The following is a 24542-nucleotide window of genomic DNA, read 5'->3' on the forward strand; positions in this document are numbered from 1 at the left end:
TGTTAATTTTTTCTTCCAGTTTCCCATTTAGAAAAGCAGTGGTTACATCCATTTGATGCAACTCTAAGTCTAAACTTGTCACTATGGCTAGAATTAGACGTATAGAGATAAATCTCACAACAGGAAAGAAAGTCTCTTCGTAGGTAATTCCCTCTTGTTGAGTATACCCCTTTGCTACAAGACGGACTTTATACCTTTCAATTATTCCATCCGCCTTACACTTGATTTTGAGAACCTATTTATCCCCAATCGCCTTACATTCCTTAAGAAGATTAACCAATTCCCAAATATTATTTGATCTCATTGACTCTATTTCTTCTTTCATTACTTTCAACCACTTATCTTTCATAAGACAAGAAAGAGTTTCATGAACTATTTTTGGCTCGTCTTCATCTTGTGGCATAACTATGAAAACTTCACCTTCAGTCTCAAAACGTCATCGAGGAATGTTTTCACTACTACTACACCTGATTTGTGATTTTGATAAACCAATTTCATCATCTTTAGTCTTGCTCCTACTTGGATGAGATACTGTTAGCTGATTTTCATATATGTGTATTAAGCAATTTACAACAATCAAATTATCTTGATCCTTAATCTCGTAAAGAGACGGAACCAAATTTATCTCAACCTTATTTGAAAATTTATTTTCGAAAAAAGTGGCATCCCAAGATTTGAATTCGGTTACACTCCCACTCACTTGTTCACCAATAAACATGTACCCTTTTGAATGATCGGAGTATCTTATAAATATACTCTTTTTACCTCTTGGATCTAATTTGCTATGTTGATTAGCTGGCTCACGAACATAGGCAGCACAACCGTAAGATTTGAGGTAATTAAGATTTGATTTTCTTATGATCCATAATTTATAGAGTCGATACAACCAATTTAGAAGGTACTCGATTAAGTATATATGTAACAGTTAACAAAACATCACCCTAAAAGGTGACAGGTAATTTGGCTTGAGCCATCATGGATATAACCATTTCCAAAATATTCTTATTTTTTCTTTCAGCAACTCCATTTTGTCGTGGAGTGCTTGGTATTATTAACTGTCTATCTATTCTTTTTTCATTACATAATTTTTTAAATTCATGAGATAAATACTCACATTTATGATCCGTTCTTAACACTTTAATTTTCTTGTCTAATTAATTTTCTACTAGGAACATGTATTTTCAAAAGCATTCTAAAGCTTCAGACTTATGAAAGATCAAATATATATAACTAAAATGTGTATAATTATTTATAAATGTAATGAAATAAACATCTTCATGTCGTGCCCTAACATTCATTGGGCCATAAATATCTGAATGTATCAATCGCAATGGAGTATCAGCTCTAGTTGCTTACCAAATGACTTTCTTGCCATTTTTCATGCTAGACAATTTTCACAAGTTGGTAGATTAACTTTTTTAATTGGGCCTAATAATCTCTCTTTAGCTAATCTATACATTCGATGTTGTCCTATATGGCCTAATCTAATATGCCATACATCCACATCAACATCATTAGAAGATGTAATAAAGGAAGAACAAATACTATATATATCACTACGTGGAACGTAGTTAACATTCAATACAATAAAATTATCCAATAGATAATAAAAATCATAATAACATGTATCCAAATACATATTTAAAATAGTACCATAGAAATTTCAAGTAAATCCTGACTTAAGAAGAACAATAATTGAAATAAGATTTTGTCGGATATCAGGAGTAAAAAAGATATCATGCAGGAGTAGAGTACGTCCATCTCGCATACATAATTTGCAGGTGCCAATGCCCTTGACTTCAACACGAGCATTGTTTCCCACGTAAAGCCATCTTGTTCCATGCTGAATCTAACGAAAGTCCACGAACACATCGCGATCTTTTACTACATGGTCGGTGGCCCTTGAGTCTACAGTTCACAAAGGATGAGATTCAGTTAAATAAGCAGAACTAGCAATTAATGCTATACTTGCAGTTACATATGAAATTGAAGTATTTCTATATACTTCCAAAGTTTCCATACTAACAATTATATGAGAATATAAAATATATGTAAACTCATTTAAGGTTAATATATCTTCTTTAGTTTGTTGCACTCACGAGCGTAATGATCTTTTTTGTTGCAGTTGTAATACTTAATCTTAGCATTGCTCTTCTTCTTGGGATGAACCATAGGACCTTTTTCCTTTCTTTGATGTTTTTCAAGATCATCTTTTTGCTTCTTCGACTTCTTGCCCTTATAACCATACCCACCATATTACTAGTGCTTATGTCCAGAAGCTCCGTGTGAGCTTGAGTCAGTTATATATACGTCAGTATTAAGCCTTGATGCCTCAATACGATCTTTCTCAAGTTCCAAATGACGTGCAAAATCAGTGAGAGTCTTTATACTCTCATTGTGGGTAAGGTGCACCTTCATGTGCTCCTAGTTATGAGGCAAAGACCGAATAACAGTCTGAATCTGTTGTTCATTGATAAGCATGTGGTCTGCATTCTTTAACTCACTAATCATATTGGACATCTTTCTTAGATGTTGCCTCATATTATGATTTGGATGTTTCTTATAGGTATCAAATTTAATAGTGAGTTGTCTAAGTTTGATAACAGAGGTCCCATCAAACTTCACTTTCAAAGAATCCAAAATCTCCTTAGCAGTATAAAACTTTCAAAATTCATGCATAACATCATCCTCTATACTGCTAAGTAAGGTAATGTGAGCTTTGAAATTCTTTTTCTTCCAGACCTCATAAGCCTCGGGTCCTTTCTATGCTGGGCCATATTCTCTTTTTCAGGTTCATCCAGGACATAGTTTAAAACATCAAGAGTCTCTTACTCTTTCAGGACATATTGGATTTTCATATGCCAAATTTCATAGTTTTCACCACTAAGTTTCATTCCACTATTCAATTCAATAACTATATTCTTTATTGCAGTAGCCATTTTCACAAATGGTTCTACATAGAAAGACATATATGCACTAATTAATGTCTAGCATAGCACACAATCATCTTTACATAATCTAATAAATTATCATAATTAATCATGTAATATGTAATTGAAAGATCACTAAGTTTCACAATCATCATCTATATTTACATGTTTCATTACATTAATTTATTTTCTTATGCAAAGACTCCCACTTAAGTAACAAATACTTAAATTGAATATGGTTAAACATATTGATGCAACAGAAGCAAATTAACATAACAGTAATTAAAATATATATATATATATATACATTAACCAGTTCATAAAACAAGCAAAGTAAGGAAAAGCATAATAAAAAATAATAAATCAACAAATTGTCCAACTATACAATTTAAAATAAATATTTATAAGATACATATGTTCTTTAGAAAAACACCAAGGGACTAAGTCTAAGGAAACACCCACTTAATAGGATCGAGTTTAGGAACCTATCATGCAGGTCCATAGGAAGTGTATAGCACAAGTTTGATAACCACAGGGTTCCTAAGTAGATACGCCTTCCACTACGAAGTATCTTCCTAGCAGATAGATAAACAGATCATCTAGCTCCCCTCCTCACATACTCGGCTATGAACTTCTGAATCACAACTTAATAGCACTTATATCCTAATTTGGTTTTCCAAATATAGGTGAGAAGCCTTTGCAGATTCGGGCTATGCAATCCATATCATTCTCACGAGTGTTGGGATCCATGACAACATCCATCAGAAATGCAAAATTTATCTGAAGCCTTTGTCTTTGTGTTGGAGTTCTAGCTACTATAGGTGTCCTCATCAAGATCATAATTTTTCTGTAACAAATACTAGGATAGTTAGCATATATAAAATATACAAACAATGATTAAAAATTTATTTTAATCAATCCAAAGTAGCATAGAATATAATAAAAATATTTTTTGATGTCCAAAAAACTAATTTTAGATTATCAAAATTTAGAAAATATTTTTTGGATTCCAACAGTGGCAGCAGTTTCAAAAAAACACCGTCGGATTTGATTTTACGCACGCAAGCACATCGTCCAATCGGTGTCCTTTAGCACTATCAATTTTTTGAATTGGGGTATTCTAAGGTTCCAAATTGTTTATGTGGGATACTAAGCCTATTATTCATGTTCTTCCCTAAAAGAAGAAAAATTTTAGAATTTGATTATCAAATGGCCTACTTTGAACACTTATATCTCATTGGTTTCTAGTCCAGATCGCGCAAAACATATATCGTTTTGAAGCTTTGCATGTCTACTTTACAAAGATATAAGTTTTATAGGCTAAAGCATGCATTATTATAACAAGTTTAAGCCTTAAAGATAGCAACTTAAAACTAGAAAACACTATTTCCAAAAATGGCAAATTTAACGAGTCAACTTTGGAGAGTCATGACTCTCTCAATCCTTAACAAAATTAAGCATATGATATACCAAATCGAAGCTTGACATGCCATCTTTAAAACGATATAAAATTCGTTACATATGCTAATATTTTTAGACCTAAAGTAGGCAACTCGTTGACCAAAAAAATATAGATTTCAATTTTTCAGAATTAAATATCTAACTTTGAGAGGCCATATTTTACTCAATATGCATCCAAATAATGCAAATAAGATGTCAAATTAAAGCTAATCATGCCAACTACAAGATTGAAACATAAAATCATGCATTAGAAAGCATACGAATAAAATAAAATAATCTTAAATTAGGCACTTCAATAAGCATTAAAAATTTCAAAAAAATAAATTTTCATGCCTCCAGTCACCGATCAATTCCAAATTGCCATCATAATCATGTTTAAATTAGAAACATAAGCCTTTTGATTTGGATATCAGAATATGGCTACTCACATCTTGTAGCGTAGAAAATCCAAACTCGGCTTGTGATTACTGGTTCACGAATGAAAATCGATCAATTTCACATCCTAAATCTTTCTTTGCGTCTTGCAGAGAGTTGAGTTATTGAGAGAGGGAGAGAGAGATGAGAGTAAATTTTTTTATTTTTATATATATATTTTTTAATTGAGAAGTTATTTTTTTTTTTTATAAACTGTATATGAAAATAACTGTTAGTGGTAGTTATTCTCTACGATCCCACTTCTTTTCTCTTTTTTTTATTTTAATATATTTATACTAAATGATAGAACGGGTCACCTATTATGGGTGGATCCGGATCCATAACCCAACACTGAAGAATGTGAGAAACCATACATGATGGGAACATCTAAGTTTAAATATCTTAAAACAATAGAAGATTAAAAGACATGCAAGAAGGATGGAAATCCATTTGACTGCTGTTATAGAATCATTTCGTAAAATAATTTTATAGCCCAGAAACCAGTTTGCAGTAGCATAAAATCCCAGCCAAACAGTCGTTAATTAACTCAGCTATAGATGCAGATGATAAAGAAAGAAATTTGCCGGCATCATCTGATAGGATATTTGATCCGTCTTGAATAACATATGCTGCTGCAGCAGATCATTAATTGACAGCATAAAATTTATCATCAACATCCCAAATCTTCAGCCAGGCCAGGTTCCAGACTTCTGGAGCAGCGAGGTATGAATAAGAAAATGACTAATATACTCAAGGAAGACCAGAAAGGTCTAATGCTATGCAACGTGGACGCTTGGAACCGGATAAATCACCGGATATAAAAATATTGACAGGATTGTTCATAACAAATGCTTATGTACATGTGTTGAGCTCGGCGCCGGACCATACCAGATAGCACACCAGTGCTTCAAAGAGAGGGATTTATCTGATACTTATACTAAGATACAGGTTTATGGTTAAATGTACGTATCAAAAAAAAGTTTCGTAAACCGGTAAAGTTTCCGTGGTGCCGGTATGTATCTCTGTAATGATAAAAATGGAGGAGGAGATGGTTGTAAAAATGTGAAAACGAGCCTCGTGCCGGTAAACCAGGCATATTTACATATAAGACCCTATACAATGCTAATATTAGCACGCACCGGCGACTGTGCTCCTTGCGGCCAGCGCACGCGTTAAAATCGCGAGAAAAGAAGAGAAAACCCCTAAGAAGAGGGGGGGCTTGGCGGTGTTTTCCGGGGAAAACGGCACCCAGCTATGTCTCGCCAGGCTGCGAAGTTGGTCGGATCCCTCGCCTCCAGGCTCGTTTCCGAGCCCAAGCCCTTCGTATCCTCTCCTCTCTCCTCCCAGTACCGCCGACACTTCGCGGCGGCGCCGCCCCCGCCGCCCGCCGTCTTTGTGGACAAGAACACCCGCGTCATATGCCAGGGGATTACCGGCAAGAACGGCACCTTCCACACCGAGCAGGCCATCGAGTATGGTACCAAGATGGTTCGGCCCTTCTCTCCCCCTATTTCCTCGTCCATGCGTGGAAATTATTATTTTACCTATAAATCTTCTTTTTTTGATGGTTCTTGCCTTTTTTTGATGGGTCGGATCGCGGGTTGGTTTCCAAGTTTCAGTGATTTGCTCTCCAATTTTATTTCCAAGATGGGTTGTTTTAATTGATTTGTTTAGAGGTGGGCGTCATAATATTTTGGTAATTTTCACTGTAGACCAACGCAGGAGCATTCCGACAGTGTAGCTGCTCGCCGTTGAATCTTTCTATCGATTTGTCTTGCATTTGATAACATGATGTTTGGCGGCGATTTTACTGTCTTTTGTCTATAGGAATTTAGGCTGTTAGTGAGAGCAAGAATATAATGTTAATTTTTTTGTGCTGGTCACAGATGGGATGGGTTGTTGCCATAGTCATAACAATCAAGCACTTTCCCGATGGTTTGGAGTTGTCTCAACCCTTCGTTCTTATATTCATTTGGATTAGGTTATATGATGCAATAGAATAGGCCAGCTTAACTTCACGCTTCCTCCCATATCATCTGGGCTTGGGACCTCCAGTGGCAGTGTCACATTTTCAGTTCCTCTTTATTAATGTTACGAAAATCTCAATTCAAACAGAACTGTTCTTCTCCATGCTTTATATTTAGATATCATAATTAAGGAATTTTTTTTTTTTAAAATGATATCAAAGAAGGTTTTTGGAAATAGGAGAGAGGTCCATTATCCTAGTCTCCATCTTTGGCCTCATTTGCTCCTCACAATATATCAAATTCTGCTTGCCTGTTTGGATGCTGGAAGAGCTTATCAGACCCATAAGATCTTCTGGCTGATACATAAATTAAGTTGAAGAAAATTTTACAGTTAAGAAAGAAAAAGACGAGACTGGCAACTGGAGAGGCCAGGCCTTCCAAAGGAATCATTTATTCAGATTTTTTATCCCAAGCAAACCATTTAAGAAGTGATTTATTTTATCAGAGAAAAATCAGGATTCAAGAATCGCCGGAAGATTCTTTGAGACTTTCTCTCTTTCGTGCCTCTTTTCAGGTGAAAAATTCCATCATTTGATGGGTAGTCTGTGGATATTCAGCCCTGGCATCCAAACAGCCCCTCAATGTTTACATTCTGCAGTAGGTTGAGCTCTTCCTCTCCACAAGAACTCCTTTAAAAATTCCCTAGTAACCCAGTCGCTGCATTACTTTTTTGACTGGTTAGAATTTGTGCACAGTAGCATGATTTTCAAGTCATAGTGCTAATGAATTATATGTTAATGTGCACTTAGCGAAAGATCCTGATGGATTAAAAGAGGTGAACTTTAAGATGATTGTTGAAATTGATTGTTGTACACTCCATCCTTGTTGTTCCTTTTTGGCACTAGTAGCTCAAGACCAACTATTTTTTGCTCTGTATATTTATTATAAAATTCTGAAACATTTGTACCATTGATAATAGTTTTTAAGTTCTTGTTTGATTGCTGGGATTGTCGTATAGTTCAATTTGAGATATTTTTCTATATACTTATAACAGGTTGGTGGAGTGACACCTAAGAAAGGTGGAACTGAACACTTAGGTCTTCCAGTGTTCAACACAGTAGCAGAAGCAAAGGCTGAGACAAAAGCTAATGCATCAGTTATTTATGTTCCTCCGCCTTTTGCTGCTGCTGCAATATTGGAGGCGATGGAAGCTGAATTAGATCTCGTTGTGTGCATCACTGAAGGAATTCCACAGCATGATATGGTAATGGCGCATTCTTCTTACCTTCTTTTTATTCATCTTGAATGTGGTCTTATCTCCCGTAGCTTTTATTATTTTCTATTTATATGGATTCTATATCTAGAAATGTTTTTGCTTCTTTTTTTTTTTTGGTCTAACAGAATGAGGAGGAATGTCTTTCATGTTTTCTATTTTATTATGGTTCATGACTTCATTCCTTTTTCTTTTCTTTTTTTTTTAAAGAAAAGAAAAGAGGAAGCATACATCGTACATGAAGTACATAAATCTGTACGAAGTGTTTACGTATATGGGAGGCATACATGGAAGAATTCATGTGCAATATCATGAAAATTTTTCATGCAACCTTTTGGAGTTATAAAATGAGCACTTGCTGACATCCTTTTAATTGGAATGGAAAAGGTCTCTCTAAACAATCCTTCTTATCTTTTCCTTCATTTGTCACACCACAATCAGCTCCAATCATGATGTGTTCTTTATTTTGACTTTCTTTGATGATAAGAGCTAGATCTTATCTGCATTCAAAGGATTATTGCATGATGTCCTATTTCATTTTCATAAATTATAAATGTGTTACAGCATTCCTTTAGTGTTCTAGATGAAAATAAATCTCTCTTGCTGATTCTTGTTTGTTATTGTTTGTGCTGACCACATGCCTTTTCTTAATTTCTACGAGCTTGATAAAATTTTATAATCACCTTCTTTCAAAACTTAAAACTCATAATCAAGGTTGGCTGCTCTAGTACTGGAGCCCAGATTGGTCGGCCGGCGGCACGGTTTGATATGCTCTCGTACTATTCCATACTTGGCTTGAACCGACAAGGAAAGATGGTGGGAGTGGGAAAGAGAGAGGGGGAGGGGGAGGAAAGGAGAGGGAGAGAGAGCCTCCATAGACTGCTGGAGGGCCATTGCACTCATTGGAGGGCCAATGAGGAAGGGGGAGAGAGAAAGAAAGAGAGAAAAAGAGAGGGGGGAGAGAGAAAGAGAACCTTCGGAGGCCTATCGAGCTCATTGGAGGGTTGGAGACAGTCGATCGAAAAAGAGGCAGAAGCCCCATGTTTCGTTTTCTTTTTTTTTGGGAGGATTAGATCACCTGATATCAGCAAAATTTTTTTAAAAACATCAGGATTAAGTGAAGTCGGCAACAGACTTCATTCGATATCCTTAGGAAAAAGCAAAACAAAATGGGGGTGAAAAGTTGCCGACTTCATTTGATATCCTCAGGAAAAAGAAAAATAAAATAGAGGTTTCCGCTCCTGTGTTAATCAGCCGCCTCTGGCCCTCCAATGGCCTTGTGGGCCTCTGGAGTCTCTCTCCCCTCTTCCTTCCTCCCCCCTCTCTCTCTTTTTCCTCTCTTTCCTTCTCCCTCTCCCTTCATTGTCTCCCCTCTTCCTTCCTCCCCCCTCTCTCTCTTTTTTCCTCTCTTTCCTTCTCCCTCTCCCTTCCTTGTCGGCCCTCCTCCAGCCCTCCAACGGGCATAACGGCCCTCAGGCAGCCTCAATGGGCCCCTGGAGGTTCTCTCTCTTGCTCTCCTACTCCTTCTCTACCCCCCTTCTCTCTTTTCCTCTCTTTCCTTCTCCCCCGCCCCTTGTCGCTGGTGTCTCATTTCGAATATCGGAAACCTCTTGGTCTATTGCTGGTATGGTTTGGCACATCCCGAATTGGGTGATTCGGGATGGTTCCATAGTCACCACTCATAATGCTTATGCCGTTATTAATGGTCTTTTCCGATGGTTGTGGTGTTAGCATTTTTACTTCTCTCCATGACTGGGATGGATAACAATATGGTCAAACTAGGACAGTACTTGAGTGGACATTTTAATTTTCTAGTGCATGTTTATGTTGTTTTTTTTCTCAGGCCATATAGTTCAGAAAGATATTATTGGGAAATAATCACTCATCTGATTGATCTGTTACAAGTGCTTGAAAGTAAACATCACATGTTGCAGATATTTAGTTTTACTGCATTGGTGTGCGCATATGTTGTATCAGTGCACTTGTGCACATGGTCTTTGTACCTGTCATTAACTCTATATAATTTTCACACCTTTTTTCCTTTTTTGTTACAAGATCTCTTCTCATATCTGTGGCCAATTTGAGGTATATATGATGACTCGGATCTCTTAATAATTTAATAAAATCCAACTGCATCACAGCTGCTGCACATTAAGATGTGCGAAACTTTCATGTATTGTGAATTTCTGTTTCTTGCAAGTAGCCTGTATGGTGACCTTTTGGATATCAGGTTCGGGTGAAGGCTGCTCTTAACAAGCAATCAAAAACACGACTTATCGGGCCAAACTGCCCTGGCATCATCAAGCCTGGAGAATGTAAAATTGGAATAATGCCTGGGTATATCCACAAGCCAGGGCATGTAGGGGTTGTATCTCGGTCTGGTACCCTAACCTATGAAGCAGTATGACCTTTCCTTATCTCAATATGTTAAACATCTGGATAGGTTTATACGAGCTCATTATTTATTTATATTTCAATGACAGGTTTTTCAAACAACTACTGTTGGTTTAGGACAGTCAACTTGTGTAGGTATTGGGGGCGACCCTTTCAATGGAACAAATTTTGTTGATTGCATAACTAGGTTCCTTGAAGATCCTCAAACCAAAGGTAATCTATTTGCAACTCTGAAGTTTATCCTGTATCCATCTATCTATGTTTTCAACCATCTGAGGACCATATTTTGTTAAGCTATCCATCATATTCACATTATTTCCCTTTGTGTGCATATTAAAATGATGTTTTTTTTATCACATTGAGGGGAAGATGCCTGCTTAAAATTAAATACATAAAAGGGTTATGTTCGTTTACAAGTTATAATTGAACTGGCTGATGAACTGGCTTCAAGCTGAAATGACAACTGAATAGTTCAATGCAGGTGAGAGTTGGCTGGGTCCTTAAAACCACTCGACCTACATCTGGGTCGAACAGGTAGTGCTGCCATGTCTGTATGGGTGGGTGTGAACAGGCAGTTTGGGACACATTTATCTTTAGCAGGGTGCACCATTGTGTCCATCAGTACCTCATGCTTCCTGAACAATATAGTGTACACTTGCTTTTCTAATCATAACATCTTCGGATGTACAACAAGATTAGCAGCACGTAACGTTAGAAATGGTTTTAGTGGCTCATCTGGAATTCTGGATTAAGGAGCTGGTCTTCTGCTTGATTTGGTTTGGAATAGACTGGTCATTGTTTTTGTTTTAGTTCTGGTGAGGTTCTAAATTGGTTAGTGAGGCATTGCATGTTTCAGTCTCCACCTTTGGATCTTGGTTGCATGCGGGGATAGCAAAAGGTTTTGATACAAGGTTTCTTGGGTTTTCTTTTTGCTGGACTGAAATTGATTTTTGTGATAATTGTCTAGGTAGATCCAATTTTTGATTTAAAGTGAGCAACAAAGTCACTATGTGGGGGTTCTCTGCAATTAGTGATGGTTTGAGGTATCATTTGATAATCTAGGTTTGATGGGCTTTAGCAAGGGCTGAAGCAAAGAACTCAAGGGGAGAATATCTAGATGCTAAGATAAAGAACACAAAAATGCATCAGAAATGAAAAGATTGCTAGATGGAATCGTCACCATCTAGTTATCACCATTTGGGGGACGATGTTATCTGATCATGGATCTTTTTTTTAAAAAAAAAAATTCTGCAGTTGATGTTATGTGACGGTTGACATTTTTATTCTGTCATTTTTGTATGATTGTGGACATCTTTATTTTGTAAATGATGTTGTTACATTTGGTAGATGGTGATTTATTAGTTTGTGGGATGTTGAAATGATGCTATAATGTCAGGTTGATGATGTTACATTAAATCATGCACCTGTATTTTCATTGTTCATTCCTGTCATGTTTCATAGCTTTGTCATTGACGGTTCTTTTTGTTATCTTTTTGCATGAAGATCATGTGAAATATTGACTATTAGGTATTTATTAGGAAAACAAATGTTAATGTCGTAGCCTGCCTTCGGTATGTGGTGCCCATCAACTTCATGCCATGAATACCCTGGTTGCTCCGTGTCTGCTGTCTTCCTTATAGAAGATTGGCCCTTGTGAGTTTAAAAACTATTGGAACTAAGGGAACTGCATGTCATTCAAATAGGTTCAAAAAAGAAAACCTGCATGAAGTTTTAAACAGAAGGACGTTTTCCTGTGTAGCCTAGAGAATCGATGTCTATAGCTAGTGGTTGTTCCAGTAAAAGAAGCTTCCATGGTGTTCGGGGCTTTCATATTAATGGTGGTGAAAGGGTTGCTTATTGTGTTGAGGTCCTTTTTTCTAAACCATTTAACTGCTCTTAGTTTGGTCTTATTTTTGCAAATGAGCTTTCTCCTTTTATCTTATTTAGTCCTTTCGAGGTATTGAGATGCTTATTCCATTATTTTAAGGGATACATCTGCTATTTAGAAGGTAGAGAAGTGGGGAGTAAGGTGGTTGTGAAGGTGCCACGTTTAAGTGGACATAGTTATTATTACTATTGCATATTTTTTCCAATTGTTTTATGATAGTTTAAGGCCCCATTTGGTTTCTGAATAATTTTAACTAGGATATTTGAATAGCTTTTTTTCCTCCAAAAAGGTACTCATTTCTCATTAACTAGGTAAAGCCAAATAAGTACTGAAAAGATGCATCTTAGTTTTTCTAAATCCAAAAATACTCCTCATCTAATATATTTATACACTAAAATGGATGCTCTGCATATGCAAAACTCTCCATCTGCCACATGTACATCCATATGGACCATATCAATAACATTATTAATAGAGCTCTTTATTTTGGATAATAAATAGAGCACTTATTTAATACAGTTCTTTGTCACAATATAACAATATAATATCATATTATACATTATTAAATAAAAATCATTAATATTATTAAATTAATATAGAAATTAATTATATTATTGACAACCATATTCGTTTAATGTACCCTACCCATATTGCATGCGGATCATGAGATTACACTAATATTTTATTAATTTCTATGGCATTTTTATGATCAGGAATTTAAGCAAAAGTGCAAACACTAATGACCCTGCTATATTGCATTTACATATCCTCTAGATGCAATATGTTTCTATTTCTTATTATACACATGTTGGATCATGATCTTATTATTTTATAATGCATATACTATCAGAGTTTTGTATAATAATGGCATATCATAATACTCATAGAAAAAAATTATTTTAGAAAATAAATTGGCTTTTTATCTATTATATTATATTATAGTTCTTTTATCTATTCATTATATCTATTCCATATTGCATTTCAAGAATAGTTGGAAGAAGAAGAAAAAAATTACATCCTAGACATCGTATGGGTTTATTTTACTATATTGATAGATATACATATACTATTAGAATTTTGTATAATGACAGCGTATCATAATACTAATATCAAAAATTTATTTTAGAGAATAACTTGACTTGTATATCTATTATATTCTATTGTATATTCTATATTTTCAGGGATAGTTGGAAAAGAAGAAAAAGCTGCATCTTGCACATTGCGTGGGTTGTATGCCAGTTGTTGAATAAAGCTTATTAAACTGTAAACTTTATTCTGGTTTACTTGGGAATCTAACATAGCCTGAGTCTTTTAACCCTGTCCAAGTTGACCTGGACTTGTGCCGAAACTGAACTAGTTGGCATGGGTTTGTATGTTTACTGATGTAGTTGAATCCAAATTGAATTCAGGGCTGATCGTTTTCTTAAACCACACCGACTAGAAATGACCTGCATGATTGCTCTACTTACTATAAGTTGCTTGACCAACTGATTTTTTTTTTTTGCTCTTACGTCATATATCCTTCCTAGATCATTTCCAACATCTGGCCTACCTACATGATTGGCAGGAGAGTCTTTGTTTATGCTTATGCCAAATGGTCATCCATCCAACTTCAACTGCATTTACTTTTTGTGATGTTTATTCGATTAAACCTATCCATCCAAGCACAATGCTTCACCGACTTGTTTTTACACTGCATGCTGGATTTAAATTTGCCCTTAGGCAGAATGTTTGTCATCATTGATTCATTTTTTGATGTTCTTGACCGATGATATTGCAAGTCTTGTTATTTCAAGGTGGATATGAAGTTTTATATGGCTTTCGCACTTCATGAAGTTTTGGAACTTGAATGTGTTCAGAGGCTTCTGCTAGTTTGATTTACTAAGCTGTAAACATAAGAACATGCTAGCTTCCCTTACAAAGAATGATAACGTCTCAATGTTGTCATCTTCTCTTCCTTTATGTTTTAAGCCTTCTCATGGTTAGGGGTGTGCATGGTTCGGTTCGGATTGGTCTGGGGTCCATTTTCAAACCAAACCAACTTGAATCGGTTTTCTAAAACCGAAACCGAAACCAAATCGACGACATAGAAAAACTGGTTCAAATTGAATCGGTTCGGTTTGATTCAGTTTATCGGGTTGTGAGCTAGCTTATGAATAGGCAGCTTATGGGATGGGCTAAATGGGCTGCTATCCATTTTAATTTTTTCTAATCATACTAAATGGGCAACTTCTGAGATGGGCTAAATATACAAGCAATGAACAGTTGGGGCTAGGGCAAAATATACGTGAACGATGGCGGTTCATATATTTATCTATCTGTCTATCTGTCTATATATATAGGGGCTGGTTCAGTTTAAATCGGGTTTTTCAAAAGTGAAACCAAACCGATTTTTTTGGTATCCAACATTTTTAAACCGAAACCAAACCGAATTAGAAAAAACCCGATCCAAACCAAAATGAAATTAGTGGTTTGAGTCAGTTTTGCGGTTTGATTGGCTTGCTTGCACACCCCTACCCATGATCAATATTTAATGCTATGGATTTCTTTATTCTTGTACTTGTAATGACTTTCTTAATTATGGACATGGACACAAAAACAAATGTTCATTTACATGTCTTTGCATTCTGGTGGTTTTAATCCTGCTCAATCATTGTGCTGCCATCATTTTATAAAAGATTGCTACAACATTATTGTTTCAATGAATATTCTACCCTATCTGCTAAGCCTTTTTCCTAGCATGTGCTTGACGATGTATTTCCAACATCTGAATGAATTTGCATAATTGTTGTGCTAATGTATAATCACTTTTTCTTGTTTCAATTGCTGCTTGCATCGTTTGGATTTCAGGTATTGTCCTTATAGGGGAGATTGGTGGAACTGCGGAAGAGGATGCTGCAGCCTTAATACGGGTATATAAAGCTGGAATTTCTTTAGACTAAACTTTTTATGAACTATGTATAATGGAGATATTCATTTTTTTCTTAATTTTTGGGTTAAAATATTTCTGCATAGTTATTACTTCATTTTTTAGTATTTACATGTTAAATAGCACAGATATGTGAAATACAGAGGCCATTGATAAAGAAAGGTAGACATGAAGTTATCATATATGCTTGTCATGGAAAATTATTGTCTGTTTTTCTATAAAAGCATGAGATAGAAGGCAATAATGTTGCCTGTTCTATTTGCAACTTTGCACATTTGTGCTCTTCTGTTAACATTGTTAGAAATTGCTTTTTGGTTATCACTGAAAATTTCTGTACTGTCTAGTCCGAACTTGTAAGCATCGTAATCAGTTTGCTTGGGGCACACTTAGTAGTAAGGACCTGTTCTTCTTGGACTCATGAGATTTTATTTTAATTTATCATACTTAGCTTTCTCTGTGATGCATGTTGGGCACAAATTATTTGTTCATTTGCTATTTCTTAAAGTTCCTCCCACAACATTATGCCAAAATCTGTTGTATGCTCAATGATATTGATGGGCATACCTTGGAAGTGAAAAAGTTGTGTGCATCTTCATATAACTGTAATGTAGCCATAATAATCAGGCCTTGTAAGACAGCTTCATGGAAAAATATGTTTTCATCGATCTCTGGAGTTCTAGAACTGAATTGAATGTTCACGAATTTACTCTGTTTGCTGGCATATTTTGTTGTAATTCTTTCTTATAGAATTTAAGTCTGAAACCGGAACCTTATAATTGCAAGTGTTATCTAGTTTGCATAGATTTATTTTTACCCATCACCAGCATGCATACACCACTTGTTTAATGTTTTAGACTAAAGTTCTTGTTGATCAACAAATGATAGTTTTGAAATGATCAGTTGGATAGGCATTACCTTTTCACATGCCATTATTGAAAAAGAAAGTGGATTAATTGGTAGTAGACTATCATTTGGAGATCATGAGTTAGTGAAATGCCAAACGTAGATTGTTCTTCTTTTTTGGTTTTGATTGTAAGAATAAAAGCAAATTGCTAGATTGAAGCATAAAATAATGTTGAAGACTAATGTATTGCTCTAGGAAGTCATGATAGAAGGTGGTAAGCATTATTCAAAGAAAAAGTGTGAGCAACCTTGTAGAACTGACTAGGCTTTATGTCTTCTTAACCTGGAGAAGTGATCTTATAGAGTCTATGTTGGCAATTTTGTGGGTAATGTGGAGGAAATCTGCAGCAAATGGGAATACTTATCTCGATAGAGATTTATGTGGCTGCTGCTATTGAATTCCTAAATGAAGATCAGTGTTCTTAAGCCTTTATATTTTAGAAATTACAACTGCTTGAGTGAACTAACTATATTCGGAAAGCAAATAATTTACATTCATTGATGATAGGGAATAAGGTGAATGTCTAATTGGAATTGCTGAGAAAGCTTTGCGCAAATCATGCAAATTAGTTTGAACTGAGTCAGAGGTTTTGAAATGCAGTTGTGATCAGAAAATAAGTGAATTACATCCTTGTTGTAGCTATGGCTAGAAATGCCCTAAGGTATTTCAGATCTGTCGCATAAAAGAATTGGAAACACCTTTTTTTGGGTTTTTTTTTTTTTTAATTGCATGGATAAATACCTTGGGTTAATACATTGGTTAAGGTGGTCTAAACATCTATGATTATAAAGTTGTAGACATGAGAAATAGATATATTTTGGTAAAATCAAGCACTGTAGTCCTAGAAATTATTAGATTCAGTATATGCCAGATTCATCAACCAAAAAAAAAAAAAAAGCGACTGGTGATCTAGCTACTGTTAAACATTCTGAGTTAATGTAAGCTCTGAATTCTTGTTTTTAAATGCTTATGAAATGATCAAAACTGAGAAATTAGTCAGATTATATCAGCAATCTGTGTTAGTCCTGGTTTTCTTTTACATCGGTGATAGAGATGGAGCTTAAAGCTTGCTGTTACTGTATTTTAACTTAATTGAATATTACAGTTGCACCAGGAGTTATCAGTTATTATATCATATTTTAACCGATTTCTTTGTTTGTGTTGCTAATGCTTTACCTTTTTCCTCCTCTTGGGAATGTTTCATGTTCCACATTTGTTTCTTTCTAAATTAAACAGGAAAGTCGAACTGAGAAGCCTGTTGTTGCATTTATAGCTGGACTCACAGCACCACCAGGTCGTCGCATGGGTCATGCTGGAGGTTTGTACAATATCACCTACATAATTTGTTGACATTTTTCCTGGTCTCCTCTCTGCACTGCAGCTTTCAAGTTATAGACAGGACCTCATTTTGCGCATAAAATAAAGAACCCAAAATATCATGTGCATTCTTGGACAGTCTGCTATCTTTGAAGGTTTCATAAATTGCTTCTCAGAATTGTAGAAAATATAGCAGAGACATGATTTTTTTTTTTTTTTAAATTAACTTTTTTTTTTTTTGGAGGGGGTGAGGTGTGGCTGGTAAATATTGGTTGGGATAAGTATTTTCTGGAGGCCTTCTCAAATCATGTAGGCATAACAAAGGAGGGATCAGGTTTGGAATAACTTTGTTATTATAACTGCAATTTGTTTGGCTAAATTTAGAAGAGCTTCTAAAGATATTAAAAAAGGTGAAATGAAGGACTTACAGCTTTTTGCAGATTAGAGTTGTTGAACAGGAATCTTTTTAGAGTGATTTATGTCATTAGTTTTCAGGATTGCTGGGTTTCAAACATCATGATTTAGCATTACCAAGGCTGATGATTTAGGATAAGAAAGGGCCTGAGCTACTAACATCCATAAACAATTAGCTCTGTCAAAAAACTAGTTTTCAGTCCAACTTCTAGACTTACAAAATATCAGATGAGCCCTATGTGCAGAAAGAATACATGTGGTAGGAGAAAATACTTGAGCATTCAGAAAGACTATCCATCTTAAACTTTCATGCCAACGACCTAGATAGCTCTGATTATTACATGTTCTATGCCGATCTTTGATGTATGGTTAGCCTGTTGAAATACTACAGTTGTCTCATGTGGTCTTTAAAGAAGATTCTTTGGAAACTACACTTTGAAGATGGGAAGAGCAAATTACTCATTGGAGGTGCTAATGGATTATAGGAATGGCTCAAGCATTGTAGGCATGTTGGTTTAAGGGTCTCTTTAGGCAGGTAAGATGCAGTGTTTTTTGTTTTTTAGCAACACGATGCTGATTTATGTCCAAGCTAGTTGTGGGCTTAGCAGGAATATCTTGCATTTGCTTATTCTAGTATCAGCATTGACTCTTTCTTATGACAGACCTCCCTGAAATTATGAGGCAATTCATCAGTCTTTGTAATTGTTAGTCTTGGAGCAGAGGGCATTGTTGCCTTTTTCAGATTAATAACAAACTTCGGTATGGTGACATCCTTATTACCATCCGCACTAGTTCAAGCTATACCCTGTGTGGTTTTGTTTGCTAATCTGTAAGGACAGCAATATTATACTTGTTTGAATTCCTGATTTTAACCTCTCCTAAAGCTTGATATAACCGGAGCAAGTCTCCTCATTGTTTCTCTGCTCAAAAAAATTCTCATTACTGTTTCTGCTCCAGAAGGATTTTCTTGCCTGGATCATGAATTACTAACAATGTTTGGCTCATGCTAGCTTTAATTGGTTTTCTAAGCTGTATGTGTAATTTTGGTTTTGTGCAGCAATTGTGTCAGGCGGGAAGGGTACTGCACAGGACAAAATAAAGACCCTTAGAGAAGCAGGAGTTACAGTGGTTGAGTCCCCAGCCAAGATTGGTGCTGCTATGCTTGACGTTTTCAAACAACGTGGACTTGTAGATTAGGAGGTATTCCCATTATTATACTCCTGGAAATGTCAGGAAGTGATCTTTTTGAACTTATGACTGCGTTGAATGGGCGGTAGCAGCTCGCATTTTCGACCCCCCTTATTTTCTTTGCAAAAGTTGTTTTTGTTTTTTTCTTGTTTTTCCCATCCAAGCTGAGGCTTTTTGTTTTTTGTCAAGTTTCAATAATTGAACGGAAACCTCTTAGTGGATGCATGGATTGTAGAAATCATTTTAGCTTGTCTTCCAAGAATTAGCTTACACGGGACATTGTCAAACATTAATGATGATGCCACGCATAAGTTGACGAAGCCTGAAGCAACGTTGAAGCTAGGTAGTCCACGTTAGGAGGGTGCCAGTATGGACGGCCTTGGGTTGCAGACTTTCTGGAAGGTTTCCCTAAAAATATATATAATTATAATTCTGCTCATTCCCGGCAAAACATAGGTAAATAAATGGGTTTATACTGGAATACAAGTGTTTCATTGTACATATAGTTGCAATTTTTTTGTGATTGTTTATCTTTCAGTTCAGCAATAATGAAAAACTTCGATAATGTTCATTATCCAATTACAACCACTGTCATGTCACGGGCACAACGACTTATATTGGCATTCTTGTTGTTCATCCGGTTAAAATGACATTTATCAGATTGAAGTTTCATGTAAAGTCACAGAAATTATGCTGTTATTTAACCATTTATCCGTTATTTCTCATTATAATAGCTATAATGACTATTATCAGAACTATTTTATTTCTAAAAAGTCCATCGGCAGGTTGAGCCGGGCACTTTTTTTTTTAATTTTTCTTTTGACCAGGAAAGGTGGCTTTGTTGCTAGTGGCTCAAACGTACACCAACCACGCAACCCCATCAACACCGCACCTGTTGGGCAGAGAAGACCTTCGACAGCATGGGGGAAGCGTGACCGTGCGCGACAACGCGGAGTAGCGGTGATCACTGAGAGAACACATTGGAAAATGGATGCATGACCGCCGTATAGAGACGCCCCGAAGGCCAAGACCACGCCAGGAAACCGCGGGCTGGCCCTCCGACGTCGCAAAGGCCTCCATTGGTTGCCCCGAAAGCAATGGAAAAGTGTCTTAATTGGACAGCAGCATCGGAGGAGGGTGAAGGGGAACCGGTAAAGTTCCGCCCCATTAGGGCCGTCCTCACCTCCGACATCCATTGCTGCATCATGCGTTGCTCATTGCTCCGTAGCCAAGAGATGACCTGGCGCTGATGGAGATGCCGAGGCCTTTGCAGTCGACCCTGGTGGACGTCAACCCGGACCTTGTTCTACCTTAACCTCGCGTCCCTGGGAAGCTTGGGCGGTTGGAGGCCTGGGTTCCCCACCAGCCCTACCGGAGGAGAAAGCTCCACGACCATCGCCAGGAGGCCGTCGCCGCTAGTGCCAGCCCCTCTGTGGGCGTCGGAGCCGAAGGGGAACACTTCCTATTTCCTTTGGTGAATAAAGGGAGCACTTCTTTATCGTATCCGGCTTGGCCTTTACTGTTGGATGCCGGTAGAAGAATTATAGAAAATAAGATGCAAGAAAAAAACTTTTAGTGGAAAGCGTACGTATTTTCACTCATAAATACTAAAATTGTACAAGCGATTTTCAATGACTTTATTTTACCAAATATTCTAGACCGCCTATTTATAAATATAAACGTGACCCTTGGACTACCCCTCATGATCAAGGAAGTGATTTTTTTGACCTTTATACGTCTCTCAGTTTATTTGAGATAACTCTTTGATCTCTACGTATCTCTTAGTTTACTTAAAATAACTCTTATTAACTTTTAATAACCTCTTAATTTGTAATTCCCACGATACCTCTTGCTTGCTGAAATTTTTTAATTGTAACTACTTTAATGAAGATATTGGTCAGCTGCTCGTTGGTATTGACAAACTCTAATTATATATCTCATTTCTCGATCAAATCTTGAATAAAATGATAATGCATGTCGATGCATTCTGTCCTATTATAAAATCTTAGATTCTTGGTTATAAAAATGACAAATATATTATCATATCAAATAATTTTAGGATCTTATTCATTATGCTGCAAATCAACAAGAATTTTTTTGAGCCAAACTGCTTCACATCACTTGCTGCTTTAGTTATTGAAATGTACTTAGCCTCTACAGATGAAAGTGCCACTATATTTTGCTTCTTTACTTATCAAGAAATGACTTTTATTTTCATACAAAATACATAATCTGAAGTGCTTTTGTAATCATCAAGAAAGTCTCCTTAATCATTATCTGAATATCTAATAAGTTTGTTAAAACCTTCCTTTTGATACATTAAGCTCAGTCTTTTAATACCTTGTAAGTAGCGAAGAATTCTCTTAGTTGCTTCGTAATGAAACATACTTGGTTGACTCATTAACCTGGATAAGTGACTAAAAGAAAATGCAACATCTGTTTTTCTATTTGATAGATAAATAAGTGAGCTAATTAGATTCTATAAATTGTAGCATCAACCTTTTGAGCACCATCACATAGCTGAAATTTTTTGCTCTTGGACATAAGAGGTCTACAGGATTGCAATTAGATATATGAAACATTTTCAATAAGTCTTCAATATATTTTTCTTATGATATACATATTTTTCCTTTTGATTGTTTGACTTGAATGCCAAGAAAATACTTCAAGACTAAGACTAAGATCAATCATTTCATACTTCATCATTATCTTTTTAAATTCTTCTATCATGATGATATTAGTGCCAGTGTAATTAAGATTATCAATATATAAACAAAGAATCAAGAAATTTTGCATACCTTTTTTCTTTTGACATATAGTGATGACTCACTTGGACGTCTCTCAAAATCATTTTGATGAAAATATTTATCAATCTTGTGGTTCTATGCACAAGATGTACGAGGAACTTGTTTAAAGCTATATAGTGCCTTTCGAAGTTGATAAATTTTATTCCATTTTTCTTTTATAATATAGCCTTTTGGTTGTTCAACATAGACTTTTTCTTCAAATTTTTCATTTAAAAATGATGATTTTATATCAAGTTGGTAGATTGATAATTATATCTAAGCTGACAATGTAAGAACATTCTTGACTATTTCCATATGAACCACTGATGCAAATATCTCAGTAAAATCTATGCATAGTTGCTGAGTATGTCCTTTTATGATCAAGCAAGAATTATGATTCTTGACTTTGTTTTATAGATTGATTTTAGTTTGATAACATCTTTTCTCTCAAGAAGATTTGCAAGCTCTTATGTACCATCTTTTTCAACAGAAGCTATATCCACTGTTCCAATATCAAATATCTTATGATTCTTGTTGCAATTACATGCAAAAATAAAATAATTGTTAACTATTATTCTTTTTAGAAAATTTATTTTCATCTTTTTTTTTTTAATCTTTGAATCAATAATCTCTTTCAGAATGATTTAGAATTTCACATTTATAACTGGAAGATTTCAACTCATCTCTAGATTTTTTGTGAATTAAGTATTAAAAATTGGTATTATTATTTTTTTAATTAGATTGAACTTTTTTTTTTTTTTTTACCTTGGACTTCCATAGAAGACTTCTTCCATTTTCTTTATTTTTTTCTATGAGATGAGCCTCTTTTTTCCCCTTCTTGTTTGTACTTGAATGTTTCTTTTCCTTCTTGCTCTATACTTAGGCAAGATGAGCCCGAGTGACTGTTATGGCCAGGGAGGACCTCTCTCAAAGGCTGAATGCCACATGTCCCTCTTGAGTTGAAAAGTAATCAGAATGGATCAGGAATTCGCTATGGATTAGATAGAAAAAACGCTGCATAGGCTATATGCTTTTCATATCTAGATTTTATATTTGGATCATAATTTTGTACTTAGATCCATCCGATTAGCTGTTCAAATCAAATTGGATAGGATATATGGAAAGAATTTTAGATGTGGTGGGGCTTTCGAGTTAGGCGGGGACCATGTATGGTATGGACTTAGTTTGAAATGTTTGAGTTTATGTATCGTGGAGATGACAATGGATTAAATAGGCCGTTATCTGCACCACCTCATATTCATCTCAATGGAAGGTGAGGTGGGTAGAATTAGATGCGATAGGTTGGATGAATTAAATCGGGTAAAGTTGTAAAAATAATTTTTTTTTCATACAAATCAAACAAATTAAAAAAATATAAAATAAATTTTTATATTTTATGTAATATTAAATAAAATAAGAATCCAAGAGATGGGAGATAACAAATCAAGAGTAATTAATATACATGAGAGTTTATTCAATGAATCGGAAAATAATTTTAGAGCAAACAAGACGGGATGTATATAGTTCAGATTTTTAGATCAGACTGGATTGTATGATTTAGATCAGATCTATTATTTTATCGACTCAAATGAGACCTGAATGATATACATACGAACCCGGTCAAATCGAATGGAACTGAAAAATACAAGATCCCAACTCGACCAAGAATTTAGAGCAGCTCCAATTTTTAAACCTGCTTCAAATACAGATAGCACCAGGTTTAATGGAGTTGAGACTGGCTTGGGTTCATGGGTCGGCTTGACCAATTTGTAGCCGTACATCGATCTGGATGTTGAGGCATCACCTCACTTGGGGGAAGCATGCCAAGTGACTTACCTGGCATGGCAACTCTTGCGAGGCTCGAGTCAAATTGCCTTGTGACTCGAAGGGCCGTGGTACTCCCTTCACTTGCCGATCTGGAACCATACACAACTAGTTAGGGCCCCCAAGCGAGTAGCGAAGGACTAGCTATAGCGACCCAAGTCCCTGAGAAGACGACAGGATGCTTCGATGTCGACTTTGCTCAAACGTTGTCCTCTTGGACATGATGTTGGTGTCTTTTTTTGAAAGGAAAAAAAAAGGGGCGTCTTTCTTGCGCACGAAGGATGCAATCCATGCCGGATATGGTGCTATCCATGCTGGATATGGTGCTGTCGGTGATTTTATCTTTGAACGCGAAAGGCTGATTGTGAACTGTTGGATGGTTCTCTGCACAACTCTCAAAAGTATTTCGAATTTTTTGAGCCATTCATCTGCATGGATCTCGATCTCAAGTAATCACTGTGCAATCCAAAATTATATATATATATATATATATATATATATATATATATATATATATATATATATATATATATATATATATATATTTGCACAGAAGATACAATCTCTGTCCACTATCAAGAGCCACCATATTGTTGGTCCAACCTGTCACGCTGTGGGATATAATTAAGCCACTTAGTCGTTGTTCGTGTGGTGCAACCAAAACAAAACACCCCCATACTCTTGTACATGAACCGTTGCCACAACCCAACCGCCAGCGACTGATGCCGGCAACGAAAGGATTTGGTAAGGACAAGAAGTGCAGCCATGCGAGCTAGATCGACTGGCATGCTCGACTCCGATGACACAGATGGTGCAGATCGAGTTCCACCATGTAATGTTGTTTCGGCATCCG

The 24542-nt window shown here is 35.9% G+C and overlaps 1 protein-coding gene across 1 annotated transcript; it reads left to right on the plus strand.

Annotated features, from left to right (window-relative positions):
- The first annotated feature begins 5962 nt into the window (after positions 1-5962).
- LOC105054610 (succinate--CoA ligase [ADP-forming] subunit alpha-2, mitochondrial) lies at positions 5963-19300 on the plus strand. The gene is made up of 7 exons (XM_010936171.4): positions 5963-6293; positions 7827-8036; positions 10276-10446; positions 10529-10652; positions 15178-15239; positions 17397-17478; positions 18949-19300. Exons 1-7 carry the CDS (start codon positions 6060-6062, stop codon positions 19086-19088), a joined length of 1023 nt encoding a protein of 340 aa, XP_010934473.1. The 5' UTR covers positions 5963-6059; the 3' UTR covers positions 19089-19300.
- Positions 19301-24542: the final 5242 nt, after the last annotated feature.

This window comes from Elaeis guineensis, chromosome 2, assembly GCF_000442705.2.
Source record: "Elaeis guineensis isolate ETL-2024a chromosome 2, EG11, whole genome shotgun sequence".
NCBI classification, from domain to species: domain Eukaryota; kingdom Viridiplantae; phylum Streptophyta; class Magnoliopsida; order Arecales; family Arecaceae; genus Elaeis; species Elaeis guineensis.

Bases quoted from the DNA above. Each gene is read 5' to 3' on its own strand.
- LOC105054610 (XM_010936171.4), top strand. From the start codon at position 6,060: ATGTCTCGCCAGGCTGCGAAGTTGGTCGGATCCCTCGCCTCCAGGCTC. The intron at 8,037-10,275 runs GTAATGGCGCAT...TTTGGATATCAG, and splicing joins GAATTCCACAGCATGATATG to GTTCGGGTGAAGGCTGCTCT. The intron at 17,479-18,948 runs GTTTGTACAATA...GGTTTTGTGCAG, and splicing joins TCGCATGGGTCATGCTGGAG to CAATTGTGTCAGGCGGGAAG.